Here is a 19,386-nt window from a genome sequence, read left to right as displayed (position 1 = left end):
AGTGCCTTTGGAGTCCCCAGCATGAATGAGGTCATTGTGAAAGGCCAAAGGCAGAGGCTTCAGCAGAGTATTTGGGAAAAACAGCAGAAGACACCTGTGGCCAGGGGAAGAGAGGTTCTTGCATGAACAGAGACATGTCTGGTAGAGTATACCAGCACAAAAAGCTGTTTACTAAAGAAAGAGGGATGGAGAAAGGCACACTGAGCCAGTAGTAGTAATGATGGGGTGACAGCAGCAGGGGTGCGTGGAGGTAAGCTTTGTTCTGCATGGAAAACCATGACACTGAAATCAAACCACTTTATGAGGAGCTCTGTGGGTCTCAACTCAACACAGGCAGGTTTTTAACAGGCAGGAGGAGAAAATGCTACTTTCTCCCTTTTGTCCTTTTCCTTTTTATTTTTTCTTTTCTTTTATGAGCTGCAGTGGAACCCGTAAAAGGATTGTCCCTAGCGAGAACCAAGCAGTTTCTGAAACAGTACAGCTATAAAACAGGAGAACAGGATCTGGCACCAGTGAAGGAGCTCAGTCGAGTTTAAGCAAGATCTTCATTAATGTCCTCAGATTCGCAGTGTGATAAATACGGGTGAGTTTTGGTGGAGACTGGAGAAAAAATGTGGTCTTTCAGCCAAAGTAACTATCATCTCAACAAACATTTTGCTAGATTTTTATTTGAATGAATATTTAATGTAAAACATGCAACCTGCTTTAATAAGAGCACATTCATAATTTCTAGCATGCTAGTCCTGTCCAGAATTCACTTGGCTTTGCTTTGGGTAAGGAATACCTTAAGAAGGAAATGTTGGACTGCAGCTACACTTGGCTGAAGCACACAGTACAACATGAACAGCTGTGGAAGCCAGATTTACTGCAATATGTGAGGCTGCTAAAGTCCTGACATTACTTTGATATTTTTTTTAAATGAAAAACTCCAATATAGAGTTTATGACTTTTCATACAGTTATTTATTTTAGGAATGAGAGACCTGCCAAACACAGCAGGTAGTTAATACCCAATTCAGACTGCATTTAAATAGGAAAGGAGCTATTGGCTACATCCTTTGGGATTCTATGATTAACCTACAGGGAGCTGTCGGTGGCTTTTTCCACATGTGTTCAGATGAAACATGAGTTGGAGCTGGCTTGCATTGAATATCTTGAAGTTTAAATCAGATGTAGCAAATTATTCAGCTCATCCTTTGCTGAAATACTCCTTTCCCTTTGACACAGAAGATAGACATGTTGTGGATAGCATTGAGCTGTGATACAGATTCAGTCCCTGCCTCTGTCCTGGACATAGCGCATGTTACTCATATTCAGAAATAAGCGTCGTGGTGCTCTGCCACTGTTGGGTGTTTGGTATAAACTACAGCTTTCGAGTGTAATTCTCCTCTAGTATCCCATGCCAGGTAGCAGTTGTTTGTGATCAGCTACGGAGACCATGTGTTTGGCCCCTGCAGTTGACAGCCAACTCTGATGTCTCAGGCTAATTTTGGGGATGATACGGTTAAGTCACAAACCCACTTCAGTCCTGCCCCATGAGGGTCTGAGTGTCATTGGTTAGCGCTGAATGGGCTGGTCACTTTTTAAAATCCCTCTAGTGAACTTTCAAGCATTCATCTGACTCTCCTCTTTGCTTGGTACTCATCATAAAAAAAGCATGGATAACAATCTTTGCATCCTTCCTGAAGGTGCTCGGAGGCTAAATACATGAGTGCTTGTGAGACTGCCTGTTATACAGGCCACATAAATATCCCAGTAGATACCACAGAACAGGATAATACCTTCCATAGTCCAAGCATCTCATAGGATTTCCTGGGGTTAATGAGTTAAACACTGACAGTGCAGATATTGGGTACAAATGTAGCAGCCATTAGGCATTTACTAATATAATGCAATAGAAACCTGGGCTTAAGTGCTAAACCTCTTGTCATTTTGCTACTGATGTGACAATCCATTCAGTGGGGCTTCTTAGCAGCTTTTCTGATCCAAGATCACTGTTCAGTTTTTATCACAGGAACTCATTATGTTATTTCTACTCTGTTGGACCCAGTCAGCAAGAATTTTAATTCCTTGTCTATCCATTATTAGAGTAGTTATAACTGACACAGAGATGGGCTGAGTAAGTTTAGCCATGTTTTACATCTCTTGATGCATAGAAGTGTTTCAAAGCCCACAGACAAATTCAGACATAAGGATATAGTGACAATAAATTTAAGGCAAGTTATCAAGAAATTTAAGCTATGTTCTGTATTTGGCAGACCCTTATTTAGAGAGAGAGAGCAAGCTACCATTTCCCAACAGCTACCCATGGTGTAAAAAAGTTGTGATTATTAACTTGGTCCTCTTTGATGTCTTGAATCATCAGAAGAGAGGATATTTCTAAGTAGCATGTAAGAATCTCTTTATCCAAGCATCCTTCAGAAACCTCAGATCTGCTAGTACTGAGTTTTGTTCTTAAACAAAAGCTAAAATCTGTCCTTTTCCCTCTTCAGCAACTGAATTAAATCTTCAACTAGTCACTGCTAGTTTGCAGAAGACAGTTTAATTTTGCATCTACCGAATCCTGAAAATGAAACACTTCAGAATTTCAGCTGCATCCTTTTCTATTAGCCACCCACTGGCAAAGCCAAAACTTGTGGCAAGGCCAGCCCTTGGTAGATGTGTATTAATAATTTAATGGCAATGATGACTTTCTTTACCCTCTCTCCACTGGCAACTGGACAGTTAACTTATATAAAAGAAAAAAAAAATTAGAAGGTTTAGCTGCAAATCTCTGCTAAAAGAAAGGCATGGTACTGTTTCCCATAGTGGAAAAGACAAGTAAACTCTGTTACAATGCAGCACTGGTTAATTCTAAATTTTCGAATAACGTTTCTAACCAAAAGCAACCCTCTGTATCTGACTTGAAATGTTGCTTCTTTTTACCTAGTCAACACTGCAAAATACTTGCCCGCTGTTGACGACAGAAAAAGGAGAATTACAGTGTTTGTGAATAGGATATGGATGTAGAATAGGTGCATCATTGGCAAGGAATGAAATATCAACTCACAAAATACAATAAATCTAGATGTTTTTATCTTTAAAGAGTTTATTACCCGGTTACTGATGTGGTATCTGTAATCACACATTGCATGGGAAGAACAAGTACAAATTATCTAGGGAATGAAAGAATGAAGACACAGAATGAAGGTGGAGCTTCCTAGTATATTTTTCTTAGACTTGTCTGTTATTGGATAATATTTTAAAAGGCAGTAGCAACTTGCTGCTAGCATGGAGTCAACCACATAATTTCATATAGGTCATATGTTTTTGACATTCACAGTTTGATATCCAATTGTCAACCAATAAATAAAGGAACAAATACTTTAATTAATTTTAATCCTGGTCATGTCTGGTTGCTAAAGATGGATCAATAATAATAATAATTTGTATGTGAAATTAATTTGCAGCCAGTATGTTAAAAAGCTGAACAGATGGCACAGATCTTTTGTAAATGAGCAGTTACATCCAGCATGCCAAATCGGTAAAAGAATGTGTGTGCAGAAGAGCTAGAAAAGTCAGGAGGGAACCAACTGGAAAATGGACTTTTAAAAGCTATTTTCTTGTGCTTGCATTTAATGACCCATGTTTGGCATTTCCCTTGTATTACCTGATTGTAAGTTTGGATAGTAAAATTAATAGGACTTTTAGTGCTCTGTTTAGTAGCCAAAGATACCATCTGTTGGTGTCTGAAAGGTGAAGAAGCTTGAGCTTCATTCATCTCTGAACAGTGTGTGAGATGACCACGTAATATTGCAGAGACTCTGGGGGTTATTTAGTTGCCTATTTAAGCAGAGTGACTGTTTTACTTCAGACACAGTCTAGGCATAAAGGTTTGGGAAATCTGACTGTACACTGTATGGGCTGATATTCAGTAATTGTACTATACTTGTTACTATGCATATATCTATATCAGGATGTCATTTGATATGTGTTCATCTTGCTTACACAGCACCCAAAAGACCAGGGGTGGTTGGAGAACGTTTAACTACAACAACTGAACTTCAGCAAGCAGCTTGCCAAGATGTTGCCTGGGGCTGAAACGGCTGTTTTTTCCCTTCCTCTCAGGAGGTAGTGGAACTTGCCAAGGAGAAAACCAAGAATGCAGGTGGCTAAAACACATCTTCACAATGTCTTGTGGAAGTAATAGAGTAAATTTTATCTGCGACTGGGGAAAGAGAAGCAGACCTTGCAGCAGACTGGGCCAGCAGAAGTTGCTACAGGACTGGCCATGTTAAGAGAAAGCTTTGAACTGTTATGCCTAAGGACTCCAGGAGAAGAAAGGGCTAATTTGAAAGATCTTGTGTCCATGAAGTTTGAACTTCTGTAAAAACCAACATTCTCCCATTTTAGCCTTTAAAGCAACGAGGCATTTAGAAGTACTCAAAGCCCATTTCGAGTTTTATGGGTCAGTTCGCTTGTGACTGCAAGAGGATGATTTTAAGCTGTGAGAGGAACCTGAGATGTCATTGCTGGAGTCCAGAGGATGGTGGTTGCCCTGTGTACTCTAGCACTATGAGTTTGCTACTGGACACAGGATCTGCATTGCAGTGTGCCAAGAGATCCCAAATGAGAGTCCATGGGAGGTTGCTACGCAAACTCCAGAGGCTAAATGGCTTAAGAACTGCAAAGACATTCACCACATGAAGGTGAACTGCATTTCTGGTGGGGCAACTGTCGAGTTGTATGTGAATGTGAATCCAGAAGCGTGGTGTTTGTTACATGTTCAAGTCACTAAATGAACGCTTCTGTATTAGTGGGGCTGGAAATACCTTTTCCTCACTCCCACTTTTCTGCTGCTGGCAACTTATATGACTGTATCTGCAAACTGATTATTTTCCCTCATTGTAGAAGAAACAAATAGCAATTCCCTAAAACTACAGCAAACACTAACGGCTGTAAAACTGACTCACTGAGCTGACAATGCTCAGTGAAAGGAAAATATTTTACTAAACTGTCTTGTTTTCCAGGTCCTTCCTTTACAAATTCCTTTCAGGAGTGAGGGGATTTAAGATAATTTAACTTTCCATACATCATATAACCCAAATCTTATTTAACTTTATCTGATCTTTACAATATAACTGTTTAAAAATATTAAAGATAGGAAGATAAGGATGTTAAAATAAACCTAAACCCCTAACTGTTAAAATAAAATTTTCAAACCATCTGAATGAATTCAAGCAACTTAAACCAATGTTCTTGATTAATGGCCAATATAAGTGTGAGCTCTATCTTGTTATCCTGGACATTGCTTCAGAGTTGATAATATTATTTTTGATGATGCATCTACAAAAAGAAAGGGAAAGTATTTATGCAGTTAGTGGTTTACATGAATCATTACAGTTCTTTCTTTCTATAAATGCTTGTAATGACAGTATTCTTTAAACTCCTCAGTGAAAGCAGAAGGTTCAGATTAACTGTGTACAAAGAAGATTATAAGGTTGTCTTTTTTTGTGAAATAGCCTTGACAGCAGCAAGGCAAAAAAAGGTGATGCTTCTTTCACAAACATAGATTTGGTGTAAGAACTTTTATTTTACATCACATGAGTCTGCTGCAAGGAAAGGATCTTTAGGTTATGTTCCAACAACTACTTTTTGGTCTGTTCTTTTCTGTACTCATGTTCTTTGTAGTTGACTTCAGCCGTGCTGGCTAACTATGTGGAAGTTTCCATAATCTACCTGAACATTTCTTTAAAGTTTTACTCTTGTGTGGTCTCATTTTTCTGTTATAGCTAGATGAGGCCAAATCCTCAGCAAAATTGTGGCAGTGTCTTTGACCAATAACCTGCTAAATACCTCTGAACTTTTTCTATGAAATGTACTTTATATCTGTTGAATTTCTTTTTGTGCAAATGTGTGCTATGTTTGTGTCGAGTCCTTTGTGTGCTCAGTAAGCATTTCAACTTAGTTACAGTAGTTAGATGCGACTGTGATGTCAACAGGAAAATATATTAGTTGCCCCACTCAGATTAGGAATACAGGATAAAGTAGTTTGCATGTTGTCATGATGCTGCACCTTTGTAAAGGATATTTAGAATGATATATCTGACCAATTCTTTCAATTGTTCTTTAATTTTATTTTCCCAGTTTTGAGTGGTTGACAAGGCTCTCATTGCATTCTCTTCATCTTTTCAGTGGTATCTTATAAATCTGCTTAATTTTTGCCACCTTCTTTTCAGATGTATATTGGTAGCATGTCGTAGCAGTTGAGGTGGGGGTGGCTCTCCAATCATACAGATTTGGGGATTTTAGCTAAGTTGGAACAATTTTAAAGTGTTTTCTTTGAGTTTTTTTATTCTTTGAGTTTTTATTTCATTGTTTTTATCTTCCTCCATCTTTAATTTCCCCTCTGCATAGTATGTGACGAACAGAAATCCTGTACCGACTAGCAGCTTTCATATTTATTGCAAAAAGAATAAGAAGAAACATGGGACCAAGGTTTCTAAAGAAGATTCTGAAGATTTTGCAACCCCAGCACAAAATGACACATTACGTGTCATTCTGCACATGAAGGATTTGTGAGAAAGTACAGCAAAAGAGATAACATCCAACTTACAGGTGCCCAGAAAGCCTGTCATTGTAAATTAAAATCCAAACATTCACATAAACAGGAATACACATTACAAAACCAAATCACTGACAGTCATTTTAAGGAAAATACAAAGCATCATACATGCATTGCCAGCAACATGCTGAGCTTTTGTTTTTCATTTAGAATGATTGCTTTTAAGACCTCAGCAAACCTAAACAACAGGCTCCTTGTCTTTGGGTTTCATTACTGAGGTAAGTGCAGAGCACATTTGGTGCCATTGCAAGAAGCAGCCAGTACCTTTCCCTTGTGCTGCTGAGCCCCTCCGAGAACATATTTTAGTTTGCCAGCATAATGGTGAAGATGCTGTTCGCTTATAAAGGAAGAGTCTTTTCCAGTTTCTTAGGTCTGGCTTAATTCTCGATGTTTTGCTATGTTGGGCTTTCACAGCAGCTGGAGGTTGAAGCACCTTACCCAGTCAGTTAATGAGTTTTCTACAAGATGTGAGCATCCCTCATCCAGCCACATGTTGGAATCCTTACTGCACACTGTGCAAAGAAAAGGCAGCTGGCTTCAGGGGGGAGTTGTCATCATACAGCACCTGCCTGTGGCTAGAGAAGATGCAGAGGGAGCGCTCTCTCTAACCAGGGCCATCATAGGCAGGACAGGGCATTAATTTCCCTTCTGGCTGCAGTTCAAAGATCTGCTACTTTGATAATGCATAATGAATTGTGTGACATCTCTTTGCTGCTCCAGACCATGCTGTTCTTACTGTAAAACAGAGTGCTGCAAGTGAATGGCATTTACTTTGCCACTCCTAATTTCAGGAGTATTTCACCAGGTACATATGCGTATATTTATTATGCTAATAACCAATTGTAGTTAAGTTTAAATTGTAAATTACTGGCCTTAGTGTTTCTGGCAACGTGGACCATAGACATCAGTGACCATGTTACTTGAGTTATGAGTTTCCTCTTTGCTTCGTTATATTAAAATACCAGTGTAATGTAACTTTCAAGACTCAAACACACTCAAAACAAGCATGGGTGTAGAAAATCTGAGGTGGGGAGAGTGCAGCATCTGGGTTTGCATTTTCTACATCTCGACATCTAAAGAGGCCTGTCTTTAGTAATCTGTAACACAAAACCAATTTGTAGTCCACACCCACGGGATACACATTTCATAAAATGGTATAAAAGAGTATATAGCGATTGATTTAAGCAAATTTTGTAAAAAATCCATAGGCACAATAGGACTTCAGTAATTTCAGTTGTGGAAACTAAATGATAAAATACATGCATATAAATAAATGACTGTATCAGTATGTATATAAAAGAACTTCAGATAAAACTGTAAACCAGCTTTTGGAGTTTTTTTGAATGTTTGTCTGTGCTTTTTTTAAGTTAAGCATTCAGTGTGAAGAGAATACTGCAAAACACAGGGTTATTGACAAAACAAGAATAAAAAGCAGATGAAAACAGTGGGTTTATATATGAGCCAATTAAAAACCCAAACAGCTGAGTGTGAAAAGCAAAAGTTAATAGTTTTCATGTTTCCCATTTGGCTCTGGCCAAAATTCTGTTGGTCATAGTGTTGCAGAATCAGACCTTAAATGCTTGCCAGGCTGAGCAAGAAAATCATGTTTAAATTGTACAAATAAATAAATAAATAGTGCTGTTCTTGTCTTCTTAAAAATTGTTACACAAGACAGTGCTAATAACATAACTTGTGGAAGAGGAATACAAGTGACAGCTGTATCAGATACACCTATTACCCTGTGTAGTGATCAGATCATGCTTTCTTCAACTACAGTCGTATGGAATCACAGAGCACTTCTACGTGGCTTCTATAAGCACTTTTACCATCTGATAGTCTTTGGGCACTAATAATTTTATGTCTTTATGGGAGTATTGCAATTTTTTCAGCTCAGTAAAACTAAAATCTCACACTGAAGACGATGTCTTTTTTTTTCCCCCCTGCCCGCCTTTCAGTTTTCTTTGCTATAAATTGAATCATATGCACTTCCTTCAGCAAGTTTAAAACTAGAAGAGAGGTAAACTCCTAAGGTAAGCAACCTAGAGAAGCTGAGCAGAGGAAACTGGGAATAAGAGAGAGGCCTGTCATGGCTAGGAAATTAAAAAATAAAGAAATTAATGAAAAGAAAGACAGAGGCAAGAAGCCACATCCCCAGTACGGGAGAGAGTTTATTTTTTTATTGTCTTTTTCATGGTCTCCTTCTATAGTTCTGTCAGACATGGCACAGGGCACAGCTTTGCAGGTAAATACAGTGACATGGCAGAGCTGTGGACATGAGGTGCTGCCATTTACCTCTTCTAGGTGACAGGATTGCAGGTGTGCTCTTGAAGACAATGCTTTCTCCAAAGCCCTTGCCTGGCAGCAGAAAGACAACATCTGCTTGGCAGAATCCTGTAGCTTCCTCCAGGCCACAGCTGGGGCGCAGGTCCTTCCAGATAGACTACACTGCCAGTTAGATGGAGTCACTGGCTCCAAGGAATCAAGGCACCAAAAATCTGTTGGATGCACCTCGGTTCTTCACCCCCAAGTATCATGCAGACATTTCATTAGCAGCATCCACCACTTGCAATAACAAAATTAGAAAGAAACAAAAATAAAAGTGCAACCTTAGTCTGCTTTTTATAGTCGGATGCAGGTGTGATTCCCAAGATGCACATTGGATTTTGGAGCTGACAGTCCAGGACTTGTGACAGTGAATCCACTCCACCTTCCAAGAGTCATTCTGACATCTTTTTTCCTCCCACAAACCTAATCTTTAGCCAGGAGGTGAGAGGGTGGCCAAGCACAAATAGCCCAACTATAAAGAGGGCACCGTGCTTTAGGAAGCCTCCCTGGAGGTCTTTTCCCTCACTTTTCTCATACCTGCATTTTTCCCCCTCCAGTATTTAGCTTCAGATCTAAATGCAAAGGCCCAAGAACTTCTGTTGCAGCCAGGTACTTTGGTACTCACAGGTGATTTCTTTGTTGCAGCTCACAACTGTTCTGCTGTGGGAAATGTGAGCCACACATGTACTTCTATCACAGATTGGAGATCTTAGGTGCTTAATGGCTATTTCCCTTTTGCTGGCTTGCTGCCATCCCTCTCTTTCACTGTCTCCTAATTTATTAACATTTGCTAATATTAATATTATGGAAGAAACTATAACCCTGTGATTCCCCGCTCACTACCATCTCCCTTTAGAGGTTGTTTCTGACATGTTATCTTCAGCCAATGAATGAAAGAACAGGTTATTTTCCCTAGGATGTAGCTGTTAGGAGACATTTTCTTCCACCCAGTTTTTACTGAAGTTTCCGCGAGATAAATGCAACTGATCAGCACCCTAGCTACAAAATCCACATTATTTTCAAAATACTGAAAACACCAGCAATGCTTTGCACAAGCAATTGGGTTCTAACTCTGTTTTCTAAGGCTTATTAATACTTCTTGACTTTTGCTCTCCTGTGTTTTCCATATAACAAGCACTTAGCCCTTTAAAATGTTAGCAAATAAAACAAATAGGCTGCTCACGACAAAGTGGAAGTGTGGGATTATTCTGTCAGCTTGCCCTTTTCTCACACTGAAGGCCTGAGAGCAATTGAATGAAGCTGACATGCATTAGCAAGGCAGCCTAATTGAACCTGAATTGCTAGGGAAGTGGCAATAGCCCAAGCCAGTATGGATTCATGAGCACCCCCATTAGGGAGCATTGATCAATACCAGTGATTATAACATTTTAAAAATAAAATTGATTGTCCTTGACTTGAGCAGAAGAGAGGACTCACTCGTACACTACGCCAGTTTCAACTACTCTGCTCAATATGAAACACTTTGTGAAATGGCCATTGCAAGTCTTTCCATGCCGTCTCTCTTACAGAGGCAAAACTCTCATGACTTTGATTCCCTTTGCTCTGAAGTCCCTTTAGTTAAAAGCTCTATAATAGACTTGGAAGTATTGATGATAATAATAAGCTTATAGGTGAAATTCTGACCTTAGTAAAGTCAATCGAGCCAGAATTTCACCATTTTATATATCCACACATATATATGAAGTATATACCTAAGCTCTTAACAGATCAAATCTGTGGATTGATTCACCCATTTTATTCACTCTACTTACTAACAGTTTGCTTACCAAAGATCTTTTAAAGGTGAACTAATGAAATGAATGTATTTTCCTCATGCTTAAAGCAGAAAATAAAATTAACGACCTTTCCCCCTAGGAAACCTTCTTCACATGAAAAAAGAGGGAAGTGAGTATATCTTGCGTTTCTACTCCATGGAGCGTTTTAAGCCCATTCAGATGTCCGAGTTTATGGAAAACTCTTACAAACTGGGACACCTCATCTAGATCTACTATGAAGAAAGAGGAGTAACATGACTTCAGCTGAGCTTCTCTGATTTATACTTGGTCAGGATTAAGCCTTACTAGATTCAAATGTCTTCTGACGTCATGGGCAAAAATATAGTAAAGGATACAAATTAAACTGGGAATCAACATGACCAAGTGCCCACTTGGTGGTAAAAATAGGAAATATGGATAGGCAGAACACATGAGCTAAGCTATATGAATAATTTCTTAAGAAAACAAGAGACAAACAATATATCTCTACTGCTGCACAGCAAAGCAAGACATGCAAGGAAGAGATAATATCTTTTAGTAGATCTGTTAGAGATTAAAAAAAAGGGTAAGCTTTCAACTCTTCTTTAAGCTGCTCCTGGACCTCATGAAACACCTTACACTTGCCTAGTATTCTTAAATGCGCAAACTGTTTTGTGGAATATATGGCAAAGTAAACAGTAAATTAGCAGTAGATACTTACAGGTGGACACAAAATTTCCATTAATACTGATCTGAAAAACCTTAATTACTAGCTATTTGTGGGAATAATGTGATGAATTTTGCCTTAGATCAACAGAACTCATAATTACTGAATTCATTTCATTTCCTCATCTTATTAGTTAACTCAGACACACTTCTTGAAAAAAATTAGTTGTTTTAATACAGTTTATCAGTTAACTCACTCCAGTACTTGTACTAGGTATGATGGAAAAAAAACAGAACAAAAATACCAACCAGTTCACAACCCAGAATGTTTGTGTCTGCCCAGTGGTTCTATTTGGTTTTGTAACAGTGAAAAGCACATTGTATCTCAGGCTCAGAGTTTTGGGGCAGCTGTGCCTGTCTGCCGACCACAGACTCCATTCTTGATCTCATCGCATCCCCATGTGGTGGTCTTAGTTAGATGCATCTTTGAAAGAGTTCCTTGCAGACTCAGAAGCTGCCAGAGTCTCTTGAGTCTAGTCTCAATCCCTATCTCAGATGCCTTCTTCTACACCTGGACCTGCAGCAGAGTCCCCACTCTCTCCTTATATTGCAGAACTAACCATAATATTCTCTTGCTACCAATTCCCATCCTTCACTTACATCTCCCTGCCAAGTTTCCCACCCCTGCTTCTCCAGGAACATTGCACTTTAGTTGATTAAAACACAGTGTAACCATAATCACACTCACCAACAATGCCTGCACTGCTAAAAGGAATTTCTGTCTGCCCTGGATCCCCTCGTCGCCTCCCTGCAGTTCCTCCACCAGAAGGGCAGGCTAGCATTTCATCTCTAGTGAGCTGGAGGCAAAAAGCAGGTTGTACTTATTTAAAAAAAAACAAAAAAACAAAAAAAAAAAACAAAAAAACCCAAAAAATCTGCCTCCGCAGGACTCTGCAAAAACCCAGTGGATGCATGCAGGCAGAATCAGGCATGTAGCAGCTCTAGTCCATTGCCCTGCCCTGTTCCCCTGCTGCCGACTTATAGCTGCTCAAAGAGCACATTCCCATAAATAGCACCTCGGTGGTCCAGGAAACTTGTCCCCTTTCCTTGACACTGTCACTTAAGGATGCCACTCATGACCAAGGGATTACTCAGCAAAGGAGGGGCAATGGGGGGAGGGATTCGTTCTTTGGCTAAAGTCTTAGCGGGATGCCTCGTTGCACTGCCTGTGCTGGACTGCCAACGCAGCCTCCACACAAGCAAAGAGCAAGGTCTGGCCACCGACCTACATGGCACCAGGGGAGGGGCTCAGGTTATCAACACATACGTCAGTCTGAGGTAGTTGCAGCCAGACCGCTAAGGCTGCTGGAATGAATATGCTTTTACTTTCAAATGACAGCTAAAAAAAACCCAAACCCAACAAGACCCCAACAGAAGAAACAAGAAAGAAGCAGAAATTTATATTAGTTTTAGCATGGAACAAGATTCACTCATCCACAGCCCCCTGTAAAAGAAACCATTTCCCTCTTTTTATCGACATCAGAACACTTCCAGGTATTTTTGCCAGGATTTTATAAACTGTTCTTACTACTGTCACGTATCCTGTTGGCTAGGAATTTGTGCAGTAAGAATAGCACTACACATAAATATTCCCACTGCACAAACATCTTGGCAAGTGAATGGATTTATCAGTATATAGCAAACATACTACCTAATGAGACACAACGCTATTTCCTGCACTTAGACCTGTGTTCCTGTATTCATGGCTGTCCAAATCCCTTGTTCAAAGTTGATATAATCACTTGGCTAGATCTGCTGTAACGTAAATTCAGAAGAAACCCCTATGTAATTGACCCCTTTCATGAGGCTACCTTTTGTCCTAAAAAGGCATCCCAGAAAATCTGTAATGGACTACGAGCAGTTTGCCACCATCTTCTCTAAGAAGCCATTGTCAAAGCAGTTTCTGTTCATTCGTTACACCACAGAGTCAGTTATTAAGAGTTTTCAGCACCAGCAAAGTTTCTGTACAATTATCTTTCACATCATGTGTAATACCTACAGTTAATAAAACGTGAGTTCATAATCATTTGTTGCCAAACAATCATCAAAGCCTAATCCCACACCCTTATTTTTGGTCTCAGCAAATTGCTTAGAAATGACATTTTGTTTTTCTAAAAGAAGCAAAGATTAAAACGCCGAAAAACACTCTGTCACCGTTCAAATCAACACCAAATAAATGACTCGGTGATCAGCTATGGAAAAGAAGATTTAAAGTGAAACAAAGGAAAATTCTGAAAGGATCCCAGCTCTGGAGGTGCTACAAGGTAATAACATAATTGCAAAGAGGCCTTTTGCAGAATGAAGTATACCAGGTGTAGTTGCCTCACAGTTCTTTGAAATTTGTTTTTTTTTAACCTTAATAAATATCAGTGTGTTGGTCCACACATTACTCTGGAGACACCAGCTTTTTAGGGTTAACAGGAACATAATACTTCTATTCTTTGTGATGGTTTTATACCATATTACACTGGACTTCACTGTAACACAAAATTGAGAGGGATGGGGTTCTTTGTTCAGTGGTTTGTTTTTTAATTGTTTGAACAGACTGTAGAATGATTGCATTTTGCAAGGATTTTAGAAGTAAATGTCTTGATTTTATAGTCCTCCTGACAATCAGTGGTTATGGTCTGTGTAACCTCTGCTGGCATGGAGACTGCCTTGTGCACAGAAGTCTGGCTGAATGGAAGTTCCTCAAATGCTGCTGGAGTAAATGGAAATATTCCCACTCACCCTAATGCACCTTCAGTCAGGACCTCAGGCAATAAAACACCAGACAAAGCCTAAGAGATGAGTACATTTCATTACACGGTACTTGGGGAAAGGATTCTAGGAATTTTTCTGATCTGTATATCACATAAATTGTACAGAATGATATATCTGTTAAAGAACTAAATGGCCATTCTGCAACAAGTCCAGATACCTAGTTTTTTCTTTTAAATTTTTTTAATAAAGGCTTAACAGCAAATGTCTAGTTTTGTTCTATTACTGACATTTCTAAAAACAGAGTTCTGATCCACTGAAATGGTTTGTTTTGATTATGATATATTATCTTGTTTCAAAAATGTGCTAAAAATTTATTTTGATAAGGTCAAAACATTGTAGCATAATTTAAAATATTAGCTATGACATACTGTCAAATACATCTGTCATAATGATATTGAAATTAATATTTCAAAATATTATTAAAATAAACAAAAAAACAGCTAAGTCAAAGTAAAGCTTTGTCATAACAAAACATTCATGCACTATAGAAAAGAGAAACATAGCAGGCAATCACTGCTGAATATCACTGTGTCTCACCATGGAGTTCTCTGTTTTAGGCAAAACGGCGTCTTGTTGGAATATTATTCGAACAACAAGTTGTGGCCAGTTCCACTTTAGTGCTTGTCGTGGGGCAGAAACTACAAACCAAACCATTACTTTTAGCAAAACAGCCCTTGAACTCCCTGCCTGCAAAACTCTAATTTAAAGTAGGCAGGTATGTGCTGTGTCTGGAATGTCACAGCCTCCTTTGTATTTCTTTTCCAGGTTTTGCAGCAAGCAGTTTTGTGTTCGCATTCTTTCTTTCTCCGGAAAGAAAGGAAAGGAAGAAATGAACAATGGTAAACTTTGTATTGTAACCCTTATAAATTAAAAGTTATCTTAGCTTTGTAATGCCACGCACAGAAATTATAAAGCAGCTCTGTCCCGCAGGCAAATCTTGGGGAACTCACACATAGTCATTTAATCTGTAGCCGCTATGGGAAGCAGATGTCAGGGAAGAAGCATGGTTTCCCTTGTAGACAGTTGGTGGTCTATAGGAGGGAGCAATCCTTCTTATGCTGCTGGGCTGCGTCTGGTAAGGTGTCTCATTCCCATGACACTGGCTTGATGTGCACAGCAGAGCCCCACCGAGGATAGTCAAAGATGCGGAGACAAAGCCAAGGTAAAGAGCTTGACCAATCTCATACTTCATCCCACTGGGAAGCACGGGATTGTAGAAATCTGTAACAACATCGTTAGTGGTCCAAGAAACAGGTACCAGGCAAAAGAGACCGGCCAGGATGAAAACGATTCCCCCAGAGACCGCAATGGAGTCTTTGGCAGAAGTCCCCTTGGCACACTGTGTACACTTCATACCGATGACAGCAATCACACATGCCAGCACGGAAAGGACGCAGGAAATTACCATCATGGCACGGGCGGCTTGGAGGTCACGGGGCAGCGCCAGCTGGGAGCGGTGGACTTGGCACTGGTAGATGCCGGTGCTGTGCCAGACGCACTCCATCCAAAGCCCTTTTATATAGGCCACAGCTGTTATAATATTGGTGCCTACATGTGCCGTTCGCCACCAGTGTGGCAGAATAGTAGCAATTAATGTCCCAATTAGGCCGAGCAGGCTTAGAGAGAAGCCAAGTAACTGAACAGCTGAGCTTGCCATGTTAATGTTTGTCCTGCCTAGTTCTCTTAATAAAGCACCTCTGCTTGAATTCCCTTGGAAAACACAAGCTTTTCTTGGAAGATATGCAGCTGTTTTACTTCAACACCTTCTGCTTTCCTAATAAAAGGTAATTGAGGAAGAAAGGAGTTAATTATTACCCAAATGCATTACCTCTCCAGCCAGTAAGGTGCATTCCAAGTGCAGTTAGTGCAATAATTAGCATAGTTGTTGCTGTTAATCGTACTTTTGTGGAAGTAATGGGAAAGTAAGCTTCCCTCTTCACTTATATAAACAGCATTCTGTTGCCTGCTGGGAAGAAAACTGAAGGCAATTTATGAAATGGAAAACAATATTTTAAATGCAAATATTCCTCTTCCCAGCAGGCTCTTCAAAAAAACAAACATGATTTCCTTTCTAAAGCACAGAATTAGCTAGTGTTAACACTTGGAATGAGTGAGATTTATAAAGTAAGGAACTACAGGTTGCTTTACATGATGAAAACATTCCCAGAAGGTCATAGCAGGACTAGGAAAACAATAAGGGTATATTTGCTCAAAGTAGGGAGCAAAGAGAGTGATTTAAAACCTGTGGAAGAGGATAACAGGTATTGGATTAAAGTCGCTTTCCTGACTTGCCAGTATTTCTTGAGGTTGAGTTTTAATAAAGCAACTCAAAAGGGAATAATTTTCGTTAGCCTCTGTGGAGTTTCAGCCTATGATTTTGGGTTGTGGGTGAAATGACAGCATGTGAAACCAGGTGTGCTTCATGGAGCTTCTAAGGAGTGACACCTTCACAGTTTGGTCACATATAAATTCTAGCTGGAAAACGAGGAATAGCAACTCTTCTGTATAAATCGCAGATTAAGTGGTCTTTTCCAGTGTCTGCCTTGCAAGGTCTGTTCTACATCATGTATTATGTGTGTGGGCAGAAACCTGATATTTTAATATATAAAATAACTGTTGCATCAAAATCCAACTCGGAATTCAGAAACAGACACAAATTTAGGCTCCAGTTCTGCAAAGACCCATGCATGTGCTGAACTCATGTTTGTAGAAGAAAGCGTAGGTGTTTGCAGGGCTGGGCCTTAGCAGGCAAGGGGAGGAAAACCATCTGGCTCAACTAATGAAGATCATTAGAACAACAAAATAACACAGGCATAGGAAATTGAAAGCTGGTTTATATTCCCTTTATCTCACTAATAAGGCAAGAGTGCTTGAGGTGTGCATCAGTGCTGATGTTTGTCTCTAGACAGCACCTCAGCATGCACCGATCTCTGTGTAACAACAAGGTGGGTTGTCTCTTCCTGAAACAACCAAGAATCTGCTTTGGACATTGTGCCAAAAGAAAGAATAAAAGTCTGAAAAGAACAGGGAATATACGGGCTAGACAGGGCAGAAGGAACTTCCGTTCCTTTTCTTTTGTTTGGAACACATCTGCTGTGTGCAGACATAGAATGGGGAGGAATGTAATGTTGGAGAGGACCTGCGGAGAAGTACCCAACCCTCTGACAGGAAGGGAAGAGAAAAACAAAGACCAGCTTTCCTTTACTGTGGTTAGTTTTAGGAAGGCATTTCCTACTGTTAGGGCTTTCTAGCCTTTCAGATACTTTTTACAGAATGCTTGAATGAAAATAACCGGGTTTATGTTGTTGTTAAAGTCATTTGCCGAATTTGCAATTACTGAGACAAATGAAGGGATTTTATATCAGAAATCATTGTTGCAGGTAGGTGCCAAGAGATCTCTCTGCATTCTGCTAGGGAAGGTCAAGCTGCAGATTTCTCTCTTTGTACTAGCTATCACAGAGTACTGTGATATCGTAGGACACAGGTTAGGGCCAGGCATAGCACTGAGGAGCACAGGAGAAGTAAGCAAATGGTTACCTCCAGCAGTACTGGAGATACTTTATTACTCTTCCCACCACATGCTTAGATAAGAGCTCTAGAAGTCCTCAAGGTATGTTTGCCTACCAGATTATTTGGTTTTGGCTCTTGTATTAAGCATAAGGAAAATTAAGCAATATTTCCCCTTTTTCACATTACTGTTTGTTTTCTATGAGTCACATCATTGTTGTATCTAAGCATGCCACGCGCCTTAGAGAAATTATCCTGGTAGTAATCTTCTAGGATCAAGGAGATCTAGAGACAGCTTTGCAACACAGCAGGAGGAACAGGGACCTATTCAAGTCACACAGGAAATCTGCAACCCAAATGGATCTGGAGCTGGGGTCTCCAGTGTCCTGGTCCCAGCCCCTAACCCCAGCACCACCTTTTACATCCCTGGTCTCTGCCTGGTCTGATAGTCCCCCACTCCTTCCGTACTTTTCCCTGTGCACATCTGTGGATGAATGCAACTTGAGATTATGCTCTATCAAATTACTCAGCCTGCACATTATATCCATGCATTGCACACCATTCAGAAGACTGAATGCTTTAGGTGACTCTTGCATGTTTGCAAATCAGCTTTCAAGGTCAGGCGTCAGGCATCAGGCTTTGCAGATTATCCCAGGGAGAACAGGATATAAAAGGTAAATGTGATTTACACCATCAGTCATAGGCAATGGAGTCCCAAATTAATGGAGGTCAGAATACGCCAGGGCTTGGCAGCAGCTATTTTTAGATGTCATTAAGGTGTTATTTTTAAACATTAGCCATTAAGAGCTTTCCACTTTAAGAAACCGGTGTTAATTAGCTCTGCTTGCTTGGCGTCATGTTTTCCACGTGCCGTTCTCAGCAGATGCCAGCTTCCCCTAGTGTTCAGTAATGCTTTAACCACTGTGGACCAGCCTTCCCCTCCCTGCTTGCAAGTGGCAAAACCAGCAGTAACTTAACACATTTATCTTCAAGAACATCAACGGCCTTGTTAAAGTGTCTCACCTTACAGTTATGTTCCTAATGGATTAGGTGGGGAACATGACCACCTCAGCAAGATCAGGTGAGCCGCTGGTTGGACGTTTCTTGTGGCTTGACATAGTTGAACACGAGAATAAAACAAGCCATTTGTTCTGCATGGATTGTGGTTTATATTAACATTTTTTTAGAAAGTGAGCTAACCAGATACAGTCTTTGTAGAACAGTAAACATGATGTCTGTCTGGGGTAAAATATGATGAAGATCAGAAAAATGCCTTCTTACTTCTAAGGGTAGCTGGTAGCATTTGTCCAGTGCACAGCTGCCGGAGAAGGAAAAGAAGTTTTCCTCAAACTGAGCCGGCTGCTGAAATGGCTCGTTTCTACATATGGATCGCTTAGCCAGACACCCACATTTCAGCTGCTGTGGAGTACATGAGAAGTAAGCTGCTTCTTTCAGAGAAAGCCCCTATTAGCCCTGGTGGTGTCTGTTTGCACTCCCTCCAGCAGCAACAACAGCAGCCTCCTGGGCTCTTGTCCAAGCCCATCATCTCAGATAAATAATTTTGCCTTCCCCGTAATGCAGTTTGGCTTCCACCAGCAAGAAGCTTTGAGCCGGCTAAACTGAACCCCTGCAGCAGACCTGGCTTGATGAGTGCTATTACTTTGCTGGGTGACAGAGACCAATGTTAAGGACCCATAACTGGAGCAAA

At 40.1% G+C, this 19,386-nt stretch overlaps 1 protein-coding gene across 1 annotated transcript; it reads right to left on the bottom strand.

Annotated features, from left to right (window-relative positions):
- Positions 1 to 14,621: 14,621 nt before the first annotated feature.
- CLDN14 (claudin 14) lies at positions 14,622 to 15,876 on the bottom strand. The gene has a single exon (XM_009567101.2). It carries the CDS (start codon positions 15,826 to 15,828, stop codon positions 15,118 to 15,120), a length of 711 nt encoding a protein of 236 aa, XP_009565396.1. The 5' UTR covers positions 15,829 to 15,876; the 3' UTR covers positions 14,622 to 15,117.
- Between the last annotated feature and the right edge of the window lie 3,510 nt (positions 15,877 to 19,386).

Source organism: Cuculus canorus, chromosome 1, assembly GCF_017976375.1.
Source record: "Cuculus canorus isolate bCucCan1 chromosome 1, bCucCan1.pri, whole genome shotgun sequence".
Taxonomy (NCBI): Eukaryota; Metazoa; Chordata; class Aves; order Cuculiformes; family Cuculidae; genus Cuculus; species Cuculus canorus.
The sequence above is the reverse complement of the archived record's forward strand: the minus strand, read 5'-3'. Positions and strand labels throughout refer to the sequence as shown.

What these genes read in the sequence shown, in the direction of transcription:
- CLDN14 (XM_009567101.2), bottom strand. Translation starts at nt 15,828, where the DNA reads ATGGCAAGCTCAGCTGTTCAGTTACTTGGCTTCTCTCTAAGCCTGCTC.